This window comes from Zootoca vivipara, chromosome 8 (genome assembly GCF_965207765.1).
Source record: "Zootoca vivipara chromosome 8, rZooViv2.hap1.1, whole genome shotgun sequence".
Taxonomy (NCBI): domain Eukaryota; kingdom Metazoa; phylum Chordata; class Lepidosauria; order Squamata; family Lacertidae; genus Zootoca; species Zootoca vivipara.
Genome location: NC_142591.1, coordinates 21,766,845 through 21,781,958, shown reverse-complemented (window position 1 = coordinate 21,781,958; position 15,114 = coordinate 21,766,845). Strand labels below are relative to the sequence as shown.

Below are 15,114 nucleotides of genomic sequence, written 5' to 3'. Positions count from 1 at the left end.
ACTCTCTTTCAGTTACTCACAACATTTTGTTCTCCCTACAATATGCACACACTGCTTCAATGTCTCTCACATCCTGCACATAATACCTTGGAAGCAAAATTTATACAGTATCAGTGATGTGGAATCCCCCCCCCATAATAATAATAATAATAATAATAATAATATCAACACTGGGACCTTTTCAAGAGTTTTACAGAGGACAATGCCATGCGAGATCGTATCTATTAAATGCTGCCAAAAGGAATTTTGAGAACCTGACTTCTCTGGCGTCTAACAGCAAGGATACCGCAGACTTCAAGTATTTGTAAATTTTCGTATTTATTATAACAAAAATTATGACATGTTCATTTGTGCATTCTTCTTTTAATATAACTCTTGGTATGTAAATGATCTACAGTAAATGAACTCTATACAATCATGCTGGTTGTGGCAGCAGGGAGGAACACACACAAAAATGTGCCTGCGAAAGAGTTAATGGTGAAGAAGAAGACAAAAAAAAAAATTAAAGTAACTCAGGTGTTTGTGGCCCAACATCCACCTAATTCCTACACAGCATGTGCTGCTTCTCCTGCTAAATTTATTATGGGGTCGTAGCCCAAAGAACCGATCACTTAGGGGCAATTCCACACATGAGCAAACATACTGTTGGTGACTTTGGCTCAGCCAGCCAATGGCGGCCACAGACATGATGGGCCAACACTCTCCAAACCAGCTAAATCTGCTGGGAGACCCTCAGCGCTCCTACGATCTCCCTGCTCTCCAAGCTTGGTTGTATCGCATGTCGGCGGAGGGAGATTTTGACATACATGCGAAAGCACCCCGGGGGGGGTGGGGATTCGGGGTGGGGAAGACAAACTATCAGTTCGTCAGGTTGCGTCCTCCTGCCGAGACTACAAAAAACGTTTGAAGCATCACTATACAACACTGAGTTATTTACAGGAATTTCCCAATCAGCTGTTCTCTCAGAGAAAATTAGTGAATCTCAGTGACTTAAAGTCACCTGAAAGAGTAAAAGCAACTCCTAGGAGTTAGTCTCCATAATTCTACAAATGTCTATCCATTTTTCAAGACCAAAAAAGCCTTTTTTTTCTCTCAAAGAAATACAGTATTACAATATTACTTAATCATTTAGCACTGGCAATACTGCCCTGTGTTTTCCAAACAAACCAAGGGAGGAGGGGAAAGAATGATTTTAAAAAATATTACATCAACGTCATCCTCAGTTTTCTCTGCAATATATTAAACCTTTTATTCTTATTTTTCTTTGCTTTTTTTTACATCTGATATGTTAAGGAAGGGGAAGAGTTAAACTAATTCAATTCTAACTGGTGAAACATCACTAGAAGAGAGGGAGGGAATAATCTGTGATTATTACAGCTAACAAACAAGAAGCAGCAGCTGCAGTTCTCAGTAGAGGGGGAAGTGTCTGGAAGAGAAACTGGAACAAAAAAAACAACAACCACCCCTCTCTCTTTCTTTCTCTCCCCTCCCTACCCTGCTAGTGTAATACAAACCTAAGGAGCCTCCAAGCTCTCAGTGTCTGGTCAGCTTATTTTGTCAAGCTCGGTCATAGCGGCGTGTCGTAATAATCTGGCAGCTGGTTAATCTGGTATTGCAGCTGTTGTTGTTGCTGTTGTTGTTGTTGTTGCTGCTGCTGCTGCTGTTCGTGGTGTTGCTTCATTATCTCCTTGACCTCCTCTTCGAGTTCCGGCGGGATAATGAACTGATCGTCGGGATCTGGCTGAGCCGGGGCTGCAAAGTACCCCCCAGTTTTCCTGAGCGGTGCGTCAGCCGCCACTTCGATGAGGTTGTGGCTCCTCTCCTGAGGGGCTACAGAGCCGTTGCCTCGCCGGCGCCCGATGGTTCCGGTGGCCAAAGGGTCGGCCTTGCGGAGGAGGCATGTCTCGTCTTCGTTGGCGCTGATGACGATGCCCTCGTCGCTGGCCTCCACGGGGCCCTGCAGCAGCAGGAGCTTCTCCTTGGCGCGGCCACAGTGGATGTCCACCTCCACTTCCACCCGGCTGCCGTTGGAGAAGACGCCTTCGATGGGCTCCTCGTCGTCGCTGTCGAGCCCGTTGTCCGAAAAGGCGCTCGAGAAGGTGGCGCTCGACAGCTGCCTCTGGAAAGAGTTGGACAGGCAGACCGGGTGGAGCATACAGCGCTGCTCGCTGGGGTAGGCCGGGCTGTTCTCATTCATGGTTACCTGAGGGGGCTCGTCGGAGGCCGTGGACCCCACCTCGCTGCTCATTTCAGAGGTCGAGATCTCGCTGCTGATTTCGGAGGCCATGCCGCTGCTCGAGGAGGGCATCCCCAGGGCATCCGAAGGCTTGTCTTTGATGACCACGTTGACCGACTGGGGGAAGATGCCCGGGCTGGGAGGGGGAACGCCGTTGAGCTCGCAGCAGCAGAAGCTGTCCTCGGTGACGTTGAGCTGGACCACCACGGCGCTGAGGCTGTCGTTGCAGCCGTAGCTCTGGGCCAACGTGCAGAGCTTCTTGGCGGCTCCCAGAGCGTCGGGGACATTCCTGACGGCTTCCACAGCTTCTTCAACAGAAAGGCTGTCCCAGAGGCCTTTGCTGCCCAGAATGAAGAATTCGTCCTGAGGAGTCAACGTGATGGACTGCACGTGAGGGCGAGGAACCACACTCGGGTGGAGGAAGGTGTATCCCAAGATCCTCGTCGAGTCCGTCACGCCATTCACTTTGCCATCCTGGAAAGGAGGAGGATATATCTAATTATGGGGAACAGTTGGATTGTTAACCATACAGGCTGGGTTGGGGTAGGGGAGCCAAGGGGGCAGACCAAGTGAGCTTTTGCAAAACCTTCATCCTCCTGCCGAGGCGCATGAGAAAATACATTACTACATCATTGAGCAATGGAACTGGGTTCAGGATCCTGGAGGTTGTATCCAACTAGGTTCTACTTTAGATTAAACCAACTGAAACCAATGGATCCAATTGCCCACTAACTTCAGTGTATTTACTCTGAGCAGAACTAGCATTGGCCATAGCTCTGGAGCTGCCGGTTCCTCCTCTTTCGCTCATCATTCAGGCCAGGGGTAGGCAACCTACCTAACACAAATGGCCCACAGCTTCCGTGGTGCCAGAAATTGCGTCTGCGCATGCTCAGACGCCAAAAATCACAGCCCATGGAGGGATCTCTGCTGGAGCGAACCGGCCCAGGCGAGGTAAACCTTGCCGACCCCTGATTTAGGCCCAGTGTGCCAATACTATCATCTGAGACAACAGATTAAAAGTTGCTGTCATATTCTGATAGTGCAGAACCAAGGAAGGGATCAGGGGGTGTTTGCTTCCACCTGACATGGCCCACTTTCCTGTCACAGGAGCCTTCATGATGGAGCACTTGCCACAGGGGGATTTCTGGACTTGAATCCGACACCCACCCCGCCCTGGGGAAAAAACAAACTAGTGTCATCAGCTTTGGGGCTACTTTGCAATAGCAACTGGCCTGCCTGAAAACTTTAGGCTTGCCTAAATTTCTTTGATATAATTTGAATGAATGGTTAATCGTGGAACTGTCAGCACGACAGTGATAATATAATTTTAATTACACATTCCGTTTATGGTGTTGTCTTTGAGCACAAATCTGCAGGAAACGCAGCATATAATAAACTGACCACTTGGCGTCACAATGGAACAAACATAGCAGCACGTGCCTGGGCAGAGACATAGAAAAAATGCTTCATCCTTCAGCCAAGGCATGCAAGGATGGCCGGCGGTTATCTGACAGGAGGCCTACAGGACGAATTTGTTTCATCTGCATGGCTTTTAAATAGCGTGGTGGAAAGGACTCCGCTTGCAAACGATAATCTGCTCCAGATCCCTTCAGTGCTTGACATAAAATGTGCACACACTGTAGTGTATGTGAAAAACTGAGGGATCGGTTTGGCTGTATCTCTTCCTCAACCACTCCAAGCCAAAATTATTCATCTTCATTTGGCAAGGCGGGAAACGACACATTTCTATCAAGCCTGCAAGCTGCCTCGAGAAGAAAGGTGTTGGTGTGTTGAATCCTGTTTGTTTTCAGTCGGCTGCCCTGGAGTGGAAATGTTTTCCGCATGCCCCAGTTCCTTAACTACATTTCCTCTTTAGATACGACATTTCCCAAAGGGAGGTGGATTAACATCTGGGGGGGGGCAGGGGGAGGAGATGCTGTTAAAAATACAAGTCTTGGAGAAATCAATGCCATGTATGTATTTAAATCCCAAGCTACTGGCTGGCTTATGATCCAAGCAAGTCAAGATAAGAGGAGTTTATTAGCCCACGGGTGCTGGCTTGTTTGCTGGTGTGAGCAGACAAAAAATGAGGAGAAAGCACAAGGGGGTAAGGGGAGAGAGAGAGAGAAGTAAAAATGGAGGAAGTCTCTTAAAATTAAGTAGGACCTTGTATACCCAATGAGCTTTAAACGCTATAAATAGTATCACCAAGGACATGATATACAAACAGTGGGAAGATGCGAAGTCCCGTAAGCAAAATACTACATCACACATTGCTGGATGCAGAGTTGAGTAGAAATAGTGTTATTTTTGCTTGAGAGGTTTGCATCCAGTGTGTGCCTCCTCCACCTCCTCAACTAATCCAGAATGCGGCAGCTAGACTGATGACTGGGAGCAGCCACCGAGACCATATAACACCGGTCTTTAAAGACCTACATTGGCTCCCAATACATTTCCGGGCACAATTCAAAGTGTCGGTGCTGACCTTTAAAGCCCTAAACGGCCTCAGTCCAGTATACCTAAAGGAGCGTCTCCACCCCCATCATTCTGCCCGGACACTGAGGTCCAGCTCCGAGGGCCTTCTGGCGGTTCTCTCACTGCGAGAAGCCAAGTTACAGGGAACCAGGCAGAGGGCCTTCTCGGTGGTGGCGCCTGCCCTGTGGAACGCCCTCCCAACAGATGTCAAGGAAATAAAAAACTGCCTGACTTTTAGAAGACATCTGAGAGCAGCCCTGTTTAGGAAAAATTTCAATGTTTGATTTTTTTTATCGTGTTTTTAATATTCTGTTGGGAGCCGCCCAGAGTGGCTGGGGAAACCCAGCCAGATGGGCAAGGATAAATAAATAAATTGTTGTTGTTACCAAGCTCACCCTCACCCTGCTTGGGAAAGGCTCTGCATGCTAAGTAAGGGCAGCACCTCCTCTTTAAGGAAGACAGGCCGCCACAAACCTCTTCGTATTCTAAGCTGCTGCAGCTGGAAATTTTTGCAAAAAAGGGAAAGGAATCCTGTCTGTCTGGAGCATTCTGGCACAGGCTTGGAAAGAGGAGCAACCTATATGCTCATGCTCAGCATGAGACTCTTAATCTCAGGGCTGTGGTTTGGAGATCCACGTTGGGCAAAAAGATTCCTGCGTTGCAGGGGGTTGAACCCTGTGGTCCCCCTTCCAACTCTTATGATTCTGTTATTCTATAGGTCCTCCCCCCACTCCAGTTTAGCAACTCGATTCCTTACTTCTGTGATGATGGCTTTATGCTGCTTGATCCTCCTCAACTCTTCTTCGCAGTTCATCATGTAAGACCTGGATAAAGGCAGAGGTTTGCCGTTCCTGCAGAGAACGGATTGGCACTTCCCCACATTCGCAGAGGTTAACGTGAAGCATCCGCCTGGGTCTATCGGGTCATGCTTGATATGGCAAAGGACAGCAGAGCCTCCAAGCTTCTGCCCAGCCGTTCCAAGTTTCCTAAGGGTTCCAAGGAAAACAACATTGACAACAGGTGGAGTCAGGTTCAATGCAAGCGTCGGTTCTCACGAAAGATAGGAAACCCACCCCCTGTCCAGAACAATGCCAACCGTGCCACACAGCCCACGAAGCAGTCGGGTTCTATGCAGCCTTCTTAATAGAACCGCCACCAGAATTTCATGTAAAATTTAGGGCACCCACTTTTAACGAACCACAGAAGCAAATTTGCAAGTCGGGGGGGGGAAGCATTTTGGTAAGTCTAGAATGTGTTTGGGGTGGTGGTGGGAAGCCCTGCACTTCTATTAGGTTAGGGGTGGGCAACCTCAGGCCAATATGGACAAGCAAGATCACCTGACACCAGGTGTGGGCAGGTAAATAAGAGGCTGGGCTAAAAGGGGCTTCTGACATGCCCTACAATCAGTTGACCATTGGTATTTCAAATCACAGAACAGGGCTCTTTGAATGGGGCTTTGAAGTGCGTATGATCAGCTGATTGTTGTGGCTTCAAAGTGCAATGTGAGATCAGATGACTGACAGGTGAGCAGCCACACACACCTGTCAGATTTGGCCCAGATCCAGTTCCCCACTGCTGTATTGTGGGGAGGGGGAGCTCAGAAAGGGCGTATTATTTTCCAGTTCTTTTTATACTCCTTTTCAAAGCAACTGGAGGCAATAAACTTTCTTGAGAAAGAGAGAGAGTAGGGAAAAAAAGAGGTCTTGCTTCATGGAACCAAAAAAGAGTGATACATGGATTTGTGAGTTGGCCCAGACAATGATTTCAGTTTCATATTAATGGCAACTCTTAAAATTTGGTCTTTTCAAGTCGTCTCAGGATTGCCAAGCCTACATTAAATTTATACAAAAGCATTTCTTTCCTTTCTTTTTCTTCCCAAAAGCCACTTTGGGCTTCAGTTTAAACAATTTATCTTTGATGAATCAGTCTGGGCTAATACTCAGATGGGCTGCAATGCAGTTAGGCAATTGTAAATAAAGTAATTGATGTTTGATCCTTTCTGAAGTTTTATATTTTTTTGGGGGGGAGATACAGGAAGAAGCAAATGGCATTTATAACATCATCTTTATAACGTGTTTAAAGTCCTTAGGATTAGGCTCTGGGAAATTTAATGGAGAAAGCAGGCTGTGACAAACAGCACTGGAGCAAAACTGCTGCTGACCCATTTCTGTCTCTGCTCAGCAGTGCAGAAGCAGCAGCGAGGAAATTCCACTTGGTGGGGGAAATGGTTACCTGCTCTGCGGTATCTGTGGGTATTTGGCACTGGCAGATTAAAACGAGAGGCTCACATCCAAAGCAGTGCTAAGTAACTGCCCCATCAGAGCAAGGCATTCAACTTGTGCAATGGGGACAACCTCCTCTCCTCCTGCCCCCCCCCGTCCCCTAAATCTCTTCTAGGGGACCTCTGAAGGGCACAGGGTGTGGACAGGGAAGAGTCTCATGGCTCAAGTGGAAATATTTCCACTGATGGGGTGGCTACATTAAACACAAGCCGGTGTGTTATATTTTTATCCTCCTCCCATTTATGTCACTGCTCTGCAACTAAAGTGAAGGTGGTCTCAAAACCCCGGAGTAACTCTGAAGAAAAAGAAAAAGTCTGGTAACAGCAGCCAAATCTCTTTGAAAAGACACCATCACTGCTGGTCTTTCCCAGAATATGCAACCACTAGGGGCTGCTGCTGCCGCTACTGGGTATTTTCCCAGAATGCACCTGCAGTCTGCGTGAGATAGATTTTTTCAGTGGCACTGCATGAGGAACTGCCAAGTCTCGAATCAGCCCTCCAGAGGAGACCAGATAAAGTAAACAAACTAATTCAAAGGGTTTGGGGACGGTTGGGCTCGTCCAGTGTCACGAGGCAGACGCCTGCTGCCCAGTCTGCAAGCTCTGAGCCACAAAACTAACCTCTGCATTACAATGAAAGTGTTGATCATGTACTCCTCTTCGCTCTTTGTTTTCTGCAGCTCCTCTGCCAAGATGTCGCTCATGGTACACTGCAAGAGGTAAGGCACTTCCACGTTGCGGTCCCCATCAAAGACGCCGTAGAGGGCCTCTCGGTTGTCGCAGAAGTTGTTGGCGGAAAGAGCCGCCACGCACAGCCTGCGCAAGGAAGCAAAAAGAAAATGGGGTTTAAGGGGGGAAAAAATTCACTTCCCACGGCAAATTTTCTATGTAACATTTCCATTGCCAGGTCATCAAACTCTTCAACCCCCACCCCTTTCGTGGATTATGAAAACAAATTCATTCAATAGACAGGTCTATTGAGACTCTCGTAGGGTGTGTTGAATTGAACTTTTCAACTTTCAAATTCCAGAAATGAGGGGTGCTAAAATTTGTCATATGATTTGGGAACCCCAAATATATTTTGGTAAAATGAATATGCTTGGTAAGTAAAACTAAAAAAAGATTGCCAAGTACTTGAAGTTCTATTACATGTTAATATTATTATTTTATTTTTATTTTTAGCATTACCTGGCATTTTCAGAAGGTAAAATTTAATTTCTTTGGTTTTCAAATGCTGTTTATGTGCTTCTTCATCAAATGCAGACTTAGTAAGCTAAATGTTCTCCAATCACAAAATAGCATATTTTAATTCCTCACACCCAAAAATGTATTTTTACGACCCCTCCCCTAAAATGAGACGCCCCACTCTCACAGTCCAAAGTGAAAAGAGGCGGTTAATCTGAAACCAAGGTGGAGAATTTAGGACTTTGTTAATAATATCTGTATTCACCTACATATTACACTCAGGGAGAGCATGCACTCACAGTGTGGTTTAGTGTTGGACTATGACCAGGGAGATCAGGGTTCAAATCCCAACTCAGCCATGAAGCTAATTTATACATATACTAATTTATACCAGTTTTCCTTTTGTAATTATTCAAGTATTGGTTTGGTGGTGGTGGTTTTTAATCCAGCTTTTATTGGGGCAGAATTTAGATAGCACGTGGACACGTTATTAAGTTCTTAACGTGCAGAGCGCATTTCTTAACGTGCAGAGCGTTCCCCTTCAACAATTTCTGTTTCAAACCCGGTATGTCTAACCCAAGACTGATTCTATGCCATTACCTTCTCTTTTCTACCCAAGTTACTCACAATGCTCGTCAAACGCTTCTTTGGAGAATGGGCAACATTGAGGATGCACAGGTGATATTGAGAGTCAGTTACAGAAATGAGGCCAAACAAGTGGTCAAAAGATCAGGACAGCCACCTGCAGTTTTGACCAGAGAATGGTGGGAAACGAACTTGTTTGGACCACTGGGCTCTGCAGCCTATCTGCCCTTATTGTACTATTTGGTGCTGAGTGAATTCTGCAAGGCAAGCAACAGCAGGCTTTGCCTACGTCTTTCTACAGAGAGGATGGCACACCTGCAAGGCGAAATTAATGCAGTAATCTTTTTATGATGGCCTCAATGCTTCATGCACCTTGTCACCGTATCAGCTGAGGGACTGCAGGGGCTCCGCAAACTATCCATGCAGACTTTACTGATGGGTGTGGAACAGTTTTATTTTGTTTTTAGGCGTACGTGGAGGTCAAACCAGCAACTGCGATGCTACACCAGCCCAGATCGACAGAACATTAAGTGAGTCACAACAAACAAATGAGGAATCCTTGTTTGGGGGAGGGCAGCTGGGTGTTTTGAACACAGATAACTGAGCGGCAAGACCTGCTCCCTGATGCCCCTGAGGCAGACGAGACCAGCTTTCCAGCTAATCCTCTCAGCTAAGTGGGATTGACTCTGCCGCAGATGCCTTTACGGATGGGGTGATTAAAATGCGTGAGAGACTCGCCGCGAGCAGGCTGCATCTTTTCTACATATCCACCACACTCTGTTGCTGTAGGTTGGATAACCAAATCTCTGCAGCTAACTTGGAAGAAGGTACAAGCAGAAGTACTCTCTGGAGTCAGGCATGCATCATAAAATGTCTTGAACAGAGCAAGGGCTTTAATTTAAAGCAAATATTACAGGTCCAGAGGTAGAGTACATGCAGGTAAAGTAAAAAGGTAAAGGACCCCTAGAAGGTGAAGTGCAATCAAAGGTGACTTTCAGGTTGTGGTGCTCATCTTGCTTTCAGGCCAAGGGAACCGGCATTTGGCCACAGAAAACTTTCCGGGTCATGTGGCTAGCATGACTAAACTGCTTCTGGCACAACGGAACACCGTGATGGAAATCAGAGCACACAGAAACACTGTTTACCTTCCCACCGCAGAGGTACCTATTTACTACTTCACTGGTGTGCTTTCGAACTGCTAAGTTGGCAGGAACAACGGGAGCTCACCCGGTCACGAGGATTCAAACCGCTGACCTTCTGATCGGTAAGCCCAAGAGGCTCAGTGGTTTAGACCACAACGCCATCCGTGTGGCATGCACTGCATTCCAAAGGCCCTATATTCATTTCGTAGCATCTCTTGCCAGATACCCTGGAGAGCTGTTGCCAGTCAGTATAGACAATATTTAACTAGGTGCTTCAAGGGCCTAGCTCAATGCAAGAAGCTTCTTAGGTCCCAGAGAGGATGGGATGCTTAGGATTTTGAACTGCGGGTGTGGGATGAATCGGTGGAAAACATTGGACTCAATAGGGATAGTTGAGAGGGCCACTTAGACACAAGACAAAGGTTTGGGAAAAGATGGAAGAGAGGATCTCCTGCGGACAGGACATAAATTAGGTACCCAAAAATATGCACAACATTTTTCTACTTGATTATATAGACACTTCCATCATATACTGAATTGGTTGCATAGAAGGCCCTATGGACTTCTCTTTTTCATATAAACCCTCTCTATATTTATCCTTACTTGTTCTTAACTCCTGAGGCTTCTGTGTAACCATGGCTCCACACGGCTGGGGCTCCTGAGGCATCTCCGGCTGAAGGCTGGTCAATCTTGAAACAACGGATGTTACTGCAATGAGAAGCAAACCCCGCAAAGAATTAGTGCTTCAAATGCCAAGTGCAGAACAGTCTAAATGCATGTTCCTTCTCTCTCACAGCATTCTGTTCGCTATACTTAAAGTTGCTTTTTTAGGAGGTAGCCGTTTTGAGTCACTGACCACAGAAAGGGGAAAGAGGCAGGCATATAGTCATTACTGTGCCCTTTACTCGGTTATTTCTTTTGCAAAAGCAGCGTTGTCAAACAGGAGAGAATTTTTAAAAATGGAGGGAATAATGATTTGCCTGGATACTGCATTGCAAAATAAAAATACGGAGATAAATATGATTTCCACCCTAACTTTGAGATACTTGCACCTTACGTTCACAGTGTAGTGTTTTGCCAAGTTTTGATTATGCTTCTCCTAATATGTATTATCTTTGGTGTTCAGCCAACGGCAGTTCACAGACTCTCTCTTGTTCAGATAGAGATCCCCTTGCCCAACAATCTTATCTCCCTGCAGAAGAAGAAAAAAACACCACCCACGGCTGCTGCAAACCTTATGTTGGTCTTGTACGGCAGCAATTGCCTGACAGTCACTGCTGAAGCCTCCTATCCAGAGTCCCAGTTTCCTGCATCACCTGCAAATTTTTCTAGGAGGAAAAGCTCTCTCTGAAACTGTGCTACTTTCACATCTACCCATTCCTCCTGAACGCCAGGTAGTCTTTTATTATGCATGGACAACTGTAGATTCTTCAGCATATTGTAACCCTATCTATCTTTCACTCCCTCCCTCCTCTTTTCAAATAAACTATATAACCCCAGCAGCAATTAACCTTTGGTCTGAATTTCTGGGCATATGAAGCAGCAGGGAGGTTGACGTGGCCTTCAGACTTAATTCATTCACGTACAGAGTGTGTGTGTACACACACACGCGAGACCCAAGAAGAAAAGGGGGACAGATCTGCATGACTGCCCAATTACTACGTGCTCTAGCACTGCGACAGTTCAGGAGACAAGGTGACTGCCTTTGAAAGCTCCATAGGTGCAGGAATAAAGGATATATGTGAAGAAATCAAGAGGCACAGCTACGTCAATATTCCATTCTGACACCAACCTCCAGAAGTGGCTATGACACTTAAGAAGGCCCCGTAATGAGAAAGGTTCTTTCTATCATATGTGGTGGTCTTCTAGTAAGGTCAAAGCTCACTGGGAAATGATATATAATGAAATGAAAAGGATGTTTAAAATAACCTTTGTAAAAAGACCAGATGGCTGTTAACGACTGCTGATGACTGCAATAGGTCCTGCGGGGAAAAAGCAAGGGCTGAGTCATCAGCAGTTGTTAACAGCCATCTACAGGTTTACCACTCCCATCAGCCCATCACCCATTCCCACCCACCCCCACCACCCTCTGTATATACATAAGGGTCTGACTCTTCTGTTTCAAGTGTATCTGAAGAAGTGTGCATGCACATGAAAGCTCATACCAAAATAAAAACTTAGTTGGTCTTTAAGGTGCTACTGAAGCAATTTTTTTTATTTTGCATTTTCCATTAGTTTAAGTTGCCATTCTTCTTTAGTTGGGACCTCACGCATTTTCCATTTTGGGGCTAACAAAACACAGGCCACAGTAGTGGCATACATAAATAACCTTTTTTAACACCTGGGAATTTCTGTCTGAATTATCCCCAACAAAAAGGACTGGTTGTTGTTTTTTTGGAGGGGGAGTGCTTTTAAACATTTTTTTCAATTCATTATAAATTATTTCCCAACACTCTTTTACCCTTTTACAGGTCCACCACATATGAAAGAATCTCGTTGCATCTCCAGCACTTATCTGATTCAGTCTTATACATCTTAGCAAGCCTACTCGGAGTTAAATACAATCTATCCATTATTTTCAAGTAGTTCTCCTTCAAAGAATAGCATGCTGTGAACTTCATATTGCAAAGTTTTCCCCAGAGATTAAAATCTATATTATGTCCTATACCTATTGCCCAGTGTGTCATAGACTGTTGACCCACATAACTTTATGGGGAGCCAAAGAGTGTCAAGGTGTGCCTCTTCCCTGCTTAGCCGTGGCCCTGGGTTCTAATTTCTTTACCCTGCAAAGGCATGATGGAACATGATGCAAAGGTGGCACGTTATCTGGCCCCAAAGACAAATGGGACAGAAGTAAAGAAAGAGTACAAGAGTCAAGGAACCCGAAGCGAGGACTAGAAACAAAGGCACGATTGGCTGGCAGCAGGCAGCACTGCAGGACTGCAGCAGGCCGAGGCAGGCTTTGCAGCGGATGTGGACTTCCAGGAAGGATTTTGAGAAAAATAGCTTAGCGAATTGAACGGGAAAGGCTGTGTGCTATACAGTTAGCATTATGGCAACTGTAATTCACACAGGACGTGTTTATACAAGTTTGCAAGGAGGCTCAGAGGAGGCAAGGCAGATGTTTACAAAGAGTGGGGAAAGTGATCTCTGAAAAGATTCCCTCCCCCCTTTAAAGGAAGATATGAACTTGCTGACAATTTCACCCTTTGGAACCTGCAGGTTACAAGGCACGTTTAAGGCCTGCTCACAGCTTCAGAGTGTTCCTAGTATGCAGAGGAGGAGGAGGAAGAGGAAGAAAGCCTCAGTATTACTTGACTGTGCCAATGGAAACTCTATTGTGCAATTCGAGAATCAATAAAAAAAAAACAGCAGCAGCAATCTTCACGGGCATAAATGACAGCAATAAATTTCAGTGAAGGAGAACTTTGTCACGATCAGGCTTGAGGTCAGGAGTTGCTGAATTCAGATTGCACGGCAGTTAAGAGGGCCAAGAAGTGAAGAAACCTGGCTCTTTTTGTTGTTGAAAACCGCCAACTTTTCAGGGTTTAAGAGACTGTGCTATACAGTCGTACCTTGGTTGTTGAACGCCTTGCGACTCGAACGTTTTGGCTCCCAACAGTGCAAACCCGGAAGTGAGTTTCCCAGTTTGCGAACATTCTTTGGAACCCGAACGTCCGACGCTGCTTCCGTGGTTTCCGACTGAGTGCAGGAAGATCCTGCTCCCAATTGGAAGCTGCACCTTGGTTTTTGAATGTTTTCGGAAGTCGAACTGACTTCGGAACGGATTCCGTTCGAGAACCAAGGTGTGACTGTATTATTATCTAAGGGCTTCTTTTGCAAGCATCTTGAGTTCTCACTGTAAACTCCTGTATGTAGAAGAAACTGCCATTTCTTGCCTTGTGGGGAAAGTACCCTCCTGATTAATCTTAAATTCAGCGTAACACGCCCCCGGGGAAAAAAAAAACCTCCAACATGGCTACATATTTATGACAATCAACTACATTCCTCCCCCGATTCTCCAACTGCAAACTTCCTTTCTACCAAAGTTCTTTGACAACTCAGTCCTCACTTGTCAACAGAAAGTCATGTCCTTCCCCCAAATTGCTTGGTCTCCCTGTTCATTCTGGCATCTACGGTGGAACCAAAACAATGTAGTGGTTAAGAGCAGTGGATTAGGGTTTGGGAGACCAGGGTTCAATCCCCACTCACTGAGTGGCCTTGGGCCAGTCACCATTTCTCTCAGCCCAACCTACCTTGCAGGGTTGGGTTGTTTTGAGGATAAAGGGACTGGTGGGGGAGAGGAGGAAGACCTTGAAAGACAGGCAGGATATGAAATAAATATATATTGGCAGGCATGGACGGATCAGGAGTGAGATGGTGGGATGTTTTGAGTCTGGCATGGGGCACATTTTCTCTCCCTCCCCAGCTAGGTGGGGGAGCAGAACAGCTCTCTGGATTGAACAGAAAGACGGTAGCAGTAACAGATACAGTTGCTAGGTATGGAGAACAGGCCTTGAAACCTACGCCCAGGACATGCACCGGAGGGTAATGGAAGGGAAAAGAATGGCACTATTGGGCTAGGGTTGGAAGAAACAAGTTGGGGATTTTGTGAGGGAGTTGCAGCAATTTGCATGAACAAAATGTGCCTGTCATTTAGCTAGCGTAGCGATAAAAGGAGGAATATTTCTCTCCCCATTCCCCACCCCCGTTTTCAAATGATGTGCACCTGATGTTTATATACTGGGTGTGTTTTCTTTCCTGAGTGCTTTGTGTACCCTTCTGCCTGCCGTGTAATAAAGTTTGACTGTTCCTTACTTCAATAGCTCCAGGGTTTTGTGATCCAGGGCAAGTCTGGGGTTTCCAGTCAAGTCTAGTTCCTGCAGCTTTGGAGGCAAGTTTTCAGGTAATGTGACTTCAGTCAGCTCATTACAGCTCAGGTCCACACACTGAAGAATTGGAGAGAGAGGGAGAGAGAGAGAGAGAGAAGAGAAAACAATGAGTTCTCAGCCTGAATCCTCTGGCCTCATCTATTTCTGGCTAAGTGGATGAAGTGGCAAGCCATTGTCTGGACTGTACCATGTTAGAAACCACTTGTGGGAGGTCACATGATGGCAGACTCCTAGGAGAGCAGGTGTGTGACATTCTCACACAGAGGCCATGTCTGGATGACCGTGTCACTGCTTCATAAACTGAGACGTGAACAAGCT

General features: G+C 46.1%; 1 protein-coding gene across 1 annotated transcript in view; it reads right to left on the bottom strand.

Annotated features, from left to right (window-relative positions):
- Positions 1–299: 299 nt before the first annotated feature.
- Positions 300–15,114, bottom strand: part of PHLPP1 (PH domain and leucine rich repeat protein phosphatase 1) — a 152,646-nt gene continuing 137,831 nt past the window's right edge. Inside the window, exons 13-17 of the mRNA XM_035125524.3 lie at positions 14,723–14,853; positions 10,508–10,612; positions 7,614–7,808; positions 5,469–5,697; positions 300–2,710 (exon numbers count right to left, since the gene is read on the bottom strand). Of these exons, the coding sequence (XP_034981415.3) occupies positions 1,568–2,710; positions 5,469–5,697; positions 7,614–7,808; positions 10,508–10,612; positions 14,723–14,853 (1,803 nt within the window). The 3' untranslated portion in view covers positions 300–1,567. The remainder of the gene's footprint in view (positions 2,711–5,468; positions 5,698–7,613; positions 7,809–10,507; positions 10,613–14,722; positions 14,854–15,114) is intronic.